A 12,317-nucleotide genomic window follows, 5' to 3' on the forward strand; every position below is an offset into this window, starting at 1 on the left:
GTTTTCACCTCTATTCTTCCTACCAAAGTCTTTCCCACACTGTATTCCATCTGCCATTTCTTTGTCGAGTCTCCTAGTTAAGTTCTTCTGCAAACTCCCTGATTCTTCAACACTATTTGTCTCTCCCACCTATCTTTGTGTCATCTACAAACTTACAACAATGTCCTCAGTTCTTTCATCCAGATTGTTAATGTGTAATGTGAATAGTTATGGTCCCAAGACTTATGGAACTCCACAAGTCACCAGCCACCAACCTGAAATAGACTCTTATTGTGACTCTCTGCCTTTGGAGAGTGCCCATCCTAAACTAGCCCAACTACTAATGAAACCCACAACCATTCCCTCATCACCTCCAGTGCTCCCCTCACTGGTGTCCCACGTTCCATCCTCCTCAAACGCGTGGTCATCCAGACTCTCCTATGTGACTCGCCAAATTCTGTTCACCTTTTTGTCCCCAGTACTTGCTGACCTGCAGTGGCTCCCAGTCACGCCATGATTCAATATTACAATTCTTATCCTTGTTTTTTCCAGTCATTTTGTGGCTTCCCTTTTCCTAACTCTCTGAAATCTCCTTCAGTGCTCTCAATCTTGATTCCAGTGTATTGCCATTTTGAAAGCCTCCCCCATTGACACTATGCTTTCAGTTGCTTTGGTCCTCAAAGGTCTGAAATTCTGAATGTATGGCCTTCGTCCCTGAATCCCCTCATCTACCCATCCTAATCCCTCACCAGAAAACCTCTGCTTTTCTCACTTCCTTCAACACACCTTGAAATCTAGCTGTTGGACCTAATCCTTAGATTCCCCTGCCCTGACACTGTCCTACATTAATAACTGCAGCAGTGTGTGCCCTGGGTACCAAGTACCAAGATCAAAAATATCATAGAAATAAAAATTTATATCATAAAAATAAAAATTAATGTGACAGTTGTTAAATTCCAGAGGTTAAAATGCTAGTGGTGTCCAGTCATATATTTTTCCAGTCAGAGTTTCATATATTTTGTAATCAACCTGTTTGAACATGTTCTGATGCACATCAGGAGTGGGTGGGACTTGAACGAGAGCCTTCTGGCTCTGAGGCAGTGACACTACCCACTGCACCATAAGAGACCTAGTCAAATATTTACCGAATTATCCCCCTCATTAATGAATACCCATCACTGCTCCAGTTACATTTGGTCTCTGGCATTCCTGCCAGACCTTTTTAGATGGTAACAGTTCTTCCAGACTCCTCTCCAACAGCCCTGGACCTGCCTTAAGGCAGGGTGCCGATTCAGTACAAATATGGGGACGGTTTTGAACTGCAGAAGATTTGGCATGGGTGAGACTCTATTCGCATTGTAGACTGTAGAAATACCTGCACAAGCTGAGGTTACTGCGAAAGATTCTCTTTCTCAACTGTCTCTCTTGCCTGGGGTGTGCTGACCCCCTGATTAAGTCACCACCAGTTGTTTGTGTATCTCTCTCTGTCTCTAATGAAAGCAGCCCAGTGGGTCTAGTAGGATTATGGTGACTTGTAGAAATAAGGTCTTCACCTCATTAATCTTCTATTGATTTTAGTTCAAGATGCTCATCAGTCAAACCTGGTCCACTTTATCCGTTTACCATCCTGATTTGGAAATATATCATCATTCCTTCATTGTCATTAGATCAAAATTGTGGAACTCCCTCCCTAAAGACATTGTGGGTTTACCTAAGGCACATGGATTGCAGAGGTTCAAGCTCACCATCTTCTCAAGGGGCAGATACAATGAGCAATAAATGCTGGCCCAGCCAGAGGTGCAAACATCCCACACATGAATAAAAAAAAAACCCTTTTGCCGTCTCGATAATCCAGTAGCTGCTGTCTTGCAAAAATTGTCACCTCAAAAGTGAAGCAAGAGAGAGTGGACAGAGCTGAATTAAAATGAATAAAGTGGCCAGAGCCAGTCTCACACTTGAGTTTAGACACGCTTCAGCTTCCTTACTAGTTCTCCTTTTCTTCAGGTACTTTTTGATGATGTGAAGGTACTGGTGTTGGACTGAGGTGGACAAAGTTAAAAATCACTTAACACCAGGTTATAGTCCAACAGGTTTATTTGGAAGTTTGGGGCAGGATTGTCGGACACAGAATTTATAATAAAAATAAATTACTATAAATTCTGTGTTCTATGATCCTACCCCACTAGCTACCTGATGAAGGAGCAGTGTTCTGAAAACTTGTACTTCCAAATAAACCTGTTGGACTATAACCTGGTGTTGTGTGCTTTTCGATGGTGTTGCAGTGGTGAAAAGATGCAGATTTCAGAGAACTTGTGAAGTTTTATGATGAATGCTTCGCTAAACTATTGACCTGGGTTGCTTCTGCATTATTTATAACTTGGTGTTGAAATTTGGGTTTAATAGGGTCAGAAACTTGGCTGAACTGCACATCGTTCCCATGGCTACTGGTGACATCTTTTAAAAGACATTAGCCTTTTTAAAAACTGAGCGCAATCCCTGCCTTCAGGCTTCTGAGAGGAAAGTGTGAGGGAGCAGCTTGTTACAGAACAGCACACAGATTGGCCATTCAGCCTTTCAAAAAAAAAACCTAGCCTCCTGATCCTCAACTGCATTTGTTCTGTTTGCATCAACTACTCTGGGTGAAGAGATTTCTCATGAATTCTCTATTGCATTTTATTTGTATTTGTAGGTCCAAGTCTTTTACACCTCCCACACGTTATGAATAGGTACAATTGTTAACATGTGACACCCCCATGCTTCCTTTTCTGGAGTAAGGAGAGCCATCCTTTTCAGTGTTTCTTGATGAGTAAACCGCGTTGTTCTGATATTGTCTTTCGAACCCTTTTTGCACTTTATTTAGCACCTCCGTACCTGTTTATAAAATGAAGACCCCAACTGTACAGAATATCCTAAGCATGGTCTAGCCATGGCTCTATTTAGGTTTAATGTAACTCCTCTGCTTTTTAATTCTATTCTCTGAAGCTGTGACTAGTGAGAGTAAAGGATCCTGATTAAGGGCTTATGCCTGAAACGTCAATTCTCCAGCTCCTCTGATGCTGCTGTGCTTTCCCAGCAACACACTCTTGACTTGAATCTCCAGCATCTGCAGTCCTCACTTTCTCCTAATGAGAGTTAAGGCTCACTTTCTTTTGTATTGTGTAGTTGAGCAGGAACCTGTCCTGGTTTTATCACCCTCTGTTGGAGTGTGTTGCAAGGGTTACAGCCAGGTATTGAGCCTGAATGGCTGCAGTAGGAACTGGCCTCCCTTGGCTATCATGTGAACCTTGAACACAGTTTCTGATTCAGAAGCAGGGACGCTACGCACTGCCCTCTAGGACCCTCTGTTTAGTGTAGCTAAGACCAATTTAGACAATAGACAATAGATGCAGGAGTAGGCCATTCAGCCCTTCGAGCCTGCAATTTAGAAGCATCTCCTAGGTAAATACTGAGTACAGCAGCTTCAGTCAAAAGCAGTGCAGGGAATGTTGCCTTTTGACAAATTGCTTTTAAGAAGATTGCATCTACTCCAAACATTCTTCTGATTTTCTCCCAGTAGTGGACCTAGTGTCCCTTATCACCAATTTGTGTCAATTGATCCAGTAGACTGTGTGTTTGTAGAAGGTTTGATCACTACCCTTTACAACTTTTATGTGACTTAGATGAGAGGACCAACTGTATATTTGCTAAACATTTCTGGTGACTCAAAGGTAAGAAGCAAATTAAGTTGCGAAGAACCAATCAGGAGGTTACAAAGGGACATAGACAGGTCCATTGAGTTGGCAAAGATGCGGGAAAATGTGAAATTGTCCATTTTGACAGGAAGAATAAAAAAGAAACGTATTATCTAAATGGTGAGAAATTACCTACCTTGTGAGATGCAGAGAGATCTGGGTGTCCTAACGCATGACTCGCAAACGGTGAGTATGTAGGTACAGCAAGTAATAGGAAAGCAAAGCCGATTGTTGTCATTTATTGCAAAGGGTATGGAGTATAAAAGAATTGCATCAGTTATACAGAGCGTTTGTAAGAAGATATTTAGAATATTGTGTACAATATTTGTCACCTTATTTAAGAGGGAACAAGGGACTGTGTTGGATGATCTGCCATAATTCTAAGTGTTAGGTGAGCTTGAAGGGCTGAATGGCCTACTCCTGTTTTCTCTGTTTCTATGCCTAAGTGTTATGAGAAGCATTGTTAATCAACCTGTTCAGAGATGATTTGCCACACCTCTGAGGCAGTTGGGACTTGAATCTGGGCCTTCTGACTCAGAGGCAGGGACACTACTACTGTGCCAGACGGAGCCTTGTGAGAAAGCACTACACAAATGCACGTGCCTTCTGTTGTCAGTGTGCAGAAGCCAGCAGTGTTGTCAGTGTGGCACTGGACCTTGTAAAGAATGTTCAGCTGCTGCCATGTTTGGAAATTCTAGGGAATGAAGTAAGTGCTGTACATTATAACATTTAAAAATGCTGTGGTTCATTCTGTCCCTATTGCAGCTGGTTGTGGATCTGTTCCAGGAACAGATGGGAGTTGATCTGTCACAATCTCGCAGGCAGCCTTTGAGAAGTGGTCAGGGTGCCAGTGAGTAGGAGGATGCAGTTGCGAGCTGCCAACCTACTCTGTGCAGGGCAGCTCGGAAAACATCTCGCCTTTTAACACTTCTGTTTTTAATTAAACTCAATTCAATTGACAGGTGCTGGTAGATTTACAGAAAATTAACAGTTATCTTCTCCAATTGAGAGGATGTTGCTCCTTCAACGTCAGATGTGTTCATGCCAGCATTTTATAAAGTTAATTTATCGTTGAATTGTCCAACCTTTTCAATTTATCTGGTTTAACCATCTCCAGAATGTAACTTGGAGAATTTTAGTGGTGGTTATTTAAAGGTTTGCATGTGTTTGCTGACTTTGACTTTTGTATTAATTAGCATTAAATTACCAAAGTCTTGTTGGAATTCAAATGAATGAGGTTGTACTCTGTCTGTCTTGGTGCAAAATTTTACACTTTGTTTCGACATTGCACATGCATATACATGGTAATATTACTGTGTATGCATACAACTGGTTGCTTGTGTACACACATGCCCATAATAGTTGAGATGTACACATGTGAGTTATGAAAAATTCCCTGTTCTTCAAACAGTCCTGTGGATTCCATTTCAGAGGCTGAGTGTCTTTGTTTAACATCTCATCCAAAAGACTACTCCTTTTACAATGCCTTGCTTCCTCAATACTCCACTGGGAGTGTTAGCCTGCATTTCTTGCTGAAACTTTAGGAGTGTCTGTCTGTGTGTCTGTCACAAGTCCCACGTTTGTTCATGTGTCAAAATTGTGTGCTCCTTGTAAAGTGTTGCAGCTCTTTGTGCTCCAGAGTAAGTGAGGAGACTGTATAGAGTGGCAGCGTCAAAACTCATGGTACCCGTTAAAGGATGCAGTCACAGCTGCCATCACAGTCCTTGCATGTGTTGTTAATTTATCACTGAGGAAGGATCACTCAACCTGAAACGTTAACTCTGATTTCTCTCCACAGCTGCTGCCGGACCTGCTGAGCTTTTCCAGCAATTTCTTTTTTTTGTTTCTGATTTACAGCATCCGCATTTCTTTCTGTTTTTATTTATCATTGAATATATTATAAACAAACTCAATCTTAATTACATTTCATTTGCCAAAAGAAATAAACTTTTGCATAGGGAAAATTTAAATGATAATAAATGAAACTAAACTGTATAATTGGAGTATTTTCCAGCTGTATACAATGCTGTCACTAGCCTTGGTTACAGTTGTAAAATTATACAGAGGAACCTTGATTATCCAGCATTTGATTATCTGAATTTTGGATTATCTGGACAAGATTACAAAGTCCCGATGCTCGGTTAAACTGCATTATCTGGCATTTGATTATCTGAACAAAGTACTCCTCACCTGTGTCATTCAGGTAATCGAAGTCCCTCTGTATTAATTGAATGCCCTTTACAAGCTGACTAAAACATCATCCATAATATACAATTCATATTTATTGATGGCAACTTTTATATTTATGTCCCTTCTCAACTTAATGAGCACAACACTTTCTAAAACACTCCATATTGTGAGAGTTTCATAGAAAAACGAATCGTTGCCTGTTAACATGCTGCATTTCAGGTTGAGACACCTGAGTGATCACTCATAAAAGTCCTTGACTCAAACACATCCTTTCAAAGCTCGGTGTCAGACTTTGTTAACACTTGTGGAGCACCTTATGGTCTTTTACTGTGTTCAAGTTGTCAGATAAATGCAAAATATTGCTTGAAAATATAAATCTAGGCTGAGTCAGATCTGAGTTGCTGCTTTGTATACTAGGCAGCCAACACTTGCTGTTTTCACTTCTGTTCAAAGAAGGACCTTTTTTTTTTAAAAAGCTGTAGAATCACACCCTTAGCTAGGGTAATGTTAGTTCATTCAGGACTGTAAGGTAAAAACAATGACTGCAGATGCTGAAAACCAAATACTGGATTAGTGGTGCTGGAAGAGCACAGCAGTTCAGGCTGCCTGAACTGCTGTGCTCTTCCAGCACCACTAATCCAGTCATTCAGGACTGTGACAGCTCACTGTAGCAGCCCAAGCCCCAGTGCACCCCCCCCCCCCAAGAAAACCCGATCACATACTTTAATTACCTTAAAGACTGGGATTAGTCCACTCCTACATCTAAGGAACAGTAAGTCTAGACCATACAGCCTGTATTTAATACTTATAATCTTATAATTTTTGTTTCTGATTGCATACGACTTGTGCCAGGCTAGAACTTCTTCCTTGAAAAGAGAGAAGGGCAATATGACAGTTATTAAATAATTTGACGGGGTAGATATGGAGATCCTTCCACTTTGGGTAGGGGGATCTTTGGAGGGCAAAACTAAATATGAGATGGTCATCAGTAAATGCAGATGAGAATTTGGGAGAAAGTTCAGTATTGAGAGGATTGTGAGAAAGTGGAGCAGTGAGTGAATGAGGCAGATAACTTAGATATATTTAAGAGAAGTCTAGGTAAGCAGTTTAGAAGAAGGAAGATGTGTGATTGTCTCCATTCCACGTCCCTTTTCTGCCCATTCTCCATAACCCTTCAACCCATTGCTAGTTAAACAAACAAGATATCTAGGGCTATGGAGAGAGTTCTAGAGCTGGGCCCAGGGAGCTGAAGGCACAATTACAAGGAGTGAAGTGATGAAAATCAGGAATTCTCCAGAGGCCAGAATTGGAGGAAGGAGCTATCTTGGAGTGCTGTAGGGCAGTAGGAGTTTCCCCGAGTTTGTTGGGGAGGGGTGGGAGTGCAGCTATGGAGGGATTTAAAACCAAATTTGAAAACCTTGTAACTCGGACATTGCTTGGCCAGTAGTCGATGGAGTGAGCACAGGGAATGATCAATGAATGGGACCTTGTGGAAGTTAGCATATGGGTAGCATAGTTTTGGCTAACCTAAAAGTTTAATTGAACCTCAGGATTCACGGAAGCACTTTTATTCATTGCTCTTTGCGTTACAATACAGTTTGTTGGAAAGGTTGCCCTTCTGTACATTTGAATCCAGTGATGTATGTCTGTAATGTAGTGACTCTAAGAGTTTAGTGTAACAGCTGTAATTTTTTTCCAAATCTACTGGAGGAGGCACAAGTCTTCTGGGAATATTCTGCAGCTGAAAGGCAAGCAGAAAAATTCTGTAAATTAAATAACTTACGGCCTATAACATCCAACAATACAACAGGGTGTGTCTTTGACAAGCTGGAAGCCCAGGACTTCAATTAACATGTGCAATGATATGAATAAAATAAGACAAGGGATACATTGCTGTGTAATATGTTTTATATATGACAGACTTGGGGTTCCATCTTTCCAGTGAGCTGTTGCATTGTGTTGTTACTTCCGTTTCAAGAATATCTATTGAGATGTCTTCAGAGTGGAAAATTGTAAATTGAAGTCTCACTTGCCCACTATAGATTGGCTTTGGGAAGCTATAGTCATTTTTTGTTGCCCTGGATAAGTGCCATTGGAAGGTCTGTCTGCAGCAAAAAAGGATTGTCTGAATCCTATTGAATGATATCATTGCAGAATCAAATGGAGACTTCTCCAGATATTGTGCCTAAATTAGATCTTTTGAAGGAACTAATTAGTCTCACTCCTTTGCTTTTCCCCCATGACTGCATTATTTTCTATTTTCATTATAATGGTATTCATTACATATAAGGACAAAATGCTACAATAGAACATAGAACATAGAACAATACAGCACAGAACAGGCCCTTCGGCCCACGATGTTGTGCCGAACTTCTATCCTAGATTAAGCACCCATCCATGTACCTATCCAAATGCCGCTTAAAGGTCGCCAATGAATCTGACTCTACCACTCCCACGGGCAGCGCATTCCATGCCCCCACCACTCTCTGGGTAAAGAACCCACCCCTGACATCTCCCCTATACCTTCCACCCTTCACCTTAAATTTATGTCCCCTTGTAACACTCTGTTGTACCCGGGGAAAAAGTTTCTGACTGTCTACTCTATCTATTCCTCTGATCATCTTATAAATGGTCTTCAGAAATTTAGCAAGGTTTGATCTGTTACATTATTAAAAGATGATTCCATCAACTTGGTGGCCTCATGCTAGTCACATGGCTAGACTTCATGTTTCTGTCCAACTCTCCACGTGTTCCTCACATCTCCCTTCACCCCTTTGCTATTTGTATCCAGTGAGGAGCAGCTCTATGACATCATTGCAAGATTACTCCAGGGCCCGACACCCTTTACACAACACATCATGCCAAAATAGCTCAGCAGAGAGAAAGTTAAACTGAAGCTCAAAGATCCTTACTTCAATCCTCAGCACACAGCAAAAATAAAATAACTCTTGATTTCACAGGGGCAGTTATGAACCATTCAGTTATATTATGACTAAGACCTGAGGGGCAACTTTTTCAGACAGGGTGGTGCATGTATGGAATGAGCTACCAAGGAAAGTGGTGGAGACTGGTAGAATTACAACATTTAAATGGCATTTGGATGGTATATGAATAGGAAGGGTTTGGAGGGATATGGGCCAAGTTTTGGCAAATGGGACTAGAATAGGTTATCTGGTCGGTATGGATGAGTTGGACTGAAGGATCTTTTACATCAGCTGTACATTTCTATGATCAGTAGCTGAACTCCATGGACCTATCTTGGTTCTGTAATCTTCAATATTCCTGCCTTACAATAATTTACCATTGTCAATTTTGAAATTTTCAATTGAGGTAGAGTGGGTGAGGAGGGGGGTAGATGGGGGGGGGGGGGGGGGATGTAGAAGAATTCCTGGCTTCAGCCTTGAATGGCACTAGCTTTAAAGTATGCTCGCTCTTCTGGATTCCAAACCAGACTCTCCCTGACTACCACTGGCAGAGAATTCCTTCAACTCCATTGAATACTTTGTCTCAAACATCCAATGCAATATGCTTCAGTGTCTCTGTAAGCCGAAAGACTATTAGGAAATATTCATTTTCAAAAGACCTAACATTTTCTTCGTTGTTTGTTCCTGTTTTGCAGTTTTTGGGAGTGGCCTTTCTAGGGATTGGACTGTGGGCATGGAGTGAAAAGGTAAGGCCGCCTGAAAGCACAAACGCAATGACTGCATTGCACGAAATACCCCAGGCTTTCTTTGCTTGTGCTATTCATAAAATGCCTTCAGCGGAAAATATTCCTCTTTTGGGCTGAGGGACTGAGGGGATGTGGGGGGAGAATGAGGGGAGGAACACGGTGTGGGGGGAGGGGGAGAGGGCAGGGTGAGTGAGAGGATTGGGGGCTGGTGGAGACAGGGGAGGGAGAAGGGACAGAATGGTGGCAGTGATGAGGAAGAACAGGGTAGGAAGTGAAGTGAACTGGGGTAATAGTCATGATGAGGTGGTGCTAGGGTGGGCAAAGTTTAAAAATCACACAACACTGGGTTATAGTCCAACAGGTTTACTTGGAAGCACTAGCTTTAGGAGTTACTTGACAAAGGAGCAGCGCTCCAAAAGCTAGTACGTCCAAATAAATCTATTGGACTATAACCTGGAGCAAGAGTGACCATGGGTTTAGATCAGAGTGTTGCTGGAAAAGCACAGCAGGTCAGGCAGCATCCAAGGAGCAGGAAAATCGACGTTTCGGGCAGAAGCCCTTCATCAGGAATAGAGGCAGGAAGCCTCCAGAATGGAAAGATAAATGGGGGTGTGGGGCTGGGGAGAAGGTAGCAAAGAGTACAATAGGTGAATGGGGGTGGGGATGGAGGTGATAGGTCAGAGGGGAGGGTGGAGTGGATAGGTGGGAAGGAAGATAGGCAGGTGGGACAGGTCATGAGGATGGTGCTGAGCTGGAAGGCTGGAACTGGGGTAAGGTGGGGGGAGGGGAAATGAGAAAACTGGTGAAGTCCACATTAATGCCCTGGGGTTGAAGTGCTCCGAAGCAGAAGATGAGGCATTCTTCCTCCAGGCATCGGGTGGTGAGGGAGCAGCAGTGGAGGAGGCCCAGGGCCTCCAGGTCCTTTAGTGACCGTGGGCAGGATGGAGACAGAGAAAGAAAGCGGTAAAAAAGACAATTGAAGTAAAACATGCCGCAGTTCCTGACTCTGGGCTTTACATTGTAACCAAAGGATAGCATCAAATCCAGTGCACACCCTGATCTAGCAAAGCTTGCTGTTAAACCTCATTCAACTGTCAAATGAAAGAAAGTACATTGAAGGACATGGAAAAAGGGGAGAGAAACAGTGAAGATTTAGGTGGATAATATTAGAATTGAGAGCTTTTAACTAGCATGAAAGTCTGAACAGACTGTAGGTTCTTTACTCTAGAAAAGGGCAGGCAGGTTGAGGGTTGTTGTGGGAGGGGTTGATACATCTGTCTTTTAAAATAATGAAAGTTTGATAGGCTGGATGGAGAGAAGACTTGAGACCAAACGTTGGGTCTGTAAATACGAGATGGTTGCTTATAATTTATTTTTAATTCATTCCCTGGATGAGGCCCTCGCTGGCTAGACCAATTGGTAGGTGTGGGGGGTACACAATGAGGATGGTCAACACCATCAGAGCAGTTAGACTGAATGGTCTGTGTCTGGAGAAATATTTTCATCAATATCCTAAAGGGAATTGGATATATCCTTGAAGTGGCAAAAATTGTGGTGCTACAGGGAGAGAGAGCAGGTAGTGTTTGGACTAAAACAGAAATTACTGAATTAATTGGCTAGCTCTTTCAAAGAGCCAGCATGAGAATGATAGGCTGAATGTCCTCTGTCTATGTTGTATCATTTTATAATTCTACATCGATGACTTTTACTGAGTCCTACAGGTCATGACTTGAGTCTTGGGAAACACTTGTGTTCTTTAATGAATAAAGAATATGGTCAGAAATATTCTTTTTCTTAAGTACACATATAATTGGACCCAAAAAGTAACAAACAGACTTTTTGTTATGTGACATACAGAGGATTGGGAATGGGTGGTTGGTTGATGGTTGTCTGACGAAACAAATACCAAGTGACTAATAATGCACTGGATTGTCTTAACATTGTCCACATGTCTATCTGTCAAAGTCACAGAGTGCTGGGCATGTACTCATGAAGCAAATCATTCCTGGGCTTGTTAACTGACTACAGTATTTGTCATCAGGAATTTACTGATTGTTTTGCATTCCAAGGAACAGTTGCAAACAGGCTTGCAGGAAACTCGTTTTCAGAACTTCTGTAAAGGAAAGGACAGGCCTGCATTCCTACACTTTTGTCTCTTATATATCTCTCCATTTACTGGATGTGCCAAACAGCCAGAGACTTGCTTTCTGGATTATAGTTACTGTAGTAATGCAGGAAATGTAGCTGCCGGTTTGTGGACAGCAAGCTCCCATAAGCATGAAAGTAATTATGACTTGGATCATCTGTATTTGTGTTGCTGATTGAGGGGTATATATTGCAAAGTATTGGGGAGAGTTTACACACCACTAGGCAGTAATCACTCTTGGAGGTTAAGGTGTTAAAACAAGGCGCTGTCTGCCCTCTTAGGTCAACATTAAATGCCCCTTTGAAGAAAAGCAGGGTGATTGTGAGAAGGGTTGGGGATTGAAACAAACAGGTTATTGGGTCATGAGCATCTTTCTTTTTGTGAGGTTTGGCTGTGCATAAATCTGCTGTGCTTCTGACGTTACAACAGCTGGAGCTGTTCCAGATCAAGTTGAGGCTGGCAGGAGCTGGAGAGAAGGATTGCTGGAAACTAGAAAAAATAGGAGGCAATAAAGTTGACCCCAAAAGTTGGTTTTCAATTCTGAGAGTTGAGCGTAAAGACAGTCGATGGTAGTGCAGGGTTTATGCTCCTTATCCGTGCA

General features: G+C 42.1%; 1 protein-coding gene across 2 annotated transcripts in view; it reads left to right on the forward strand.

The window, feature by feature from the left end:
* The window catches only part of tspan5a (tetraspanin 5a), a 94,437-nt gene that overhangs the window by 61,265 nt on the left and 20,855 nt on the right, over positions 1-12,317 (forward strand). For both annotated transcript variants that reach the window (XM_072583821.1, XM_072583820.1), the window contains exon 2: positions 9,520-9,570. In XM_072583821.1, the coding sequence (XP_072439922.1) occupies positions 9,520-9,570 (51 nt within the window). The remainder of the gene's footprint in view (positions 1-9,519; positions 9,571-12,317) is intronic.

The sequence above is a fragment of the Chiloscyllium punctatum genome, chromosome 14 (genome assembly GCF_047496795.1).
Source record: "Chiloscyllium punctatum isolate Juve2018m chromosome 14, sChiPun1.3, whole genome shotgun sequence".
Taxonomy (NCBI): domain Eukaryota; kingdom Metazoa; phylum Chordata; class Chondrichthyes; order Orectolobiformes; family Hemiscylliidae; genus Chiloscyllium; species Chiloscyllium punctatum.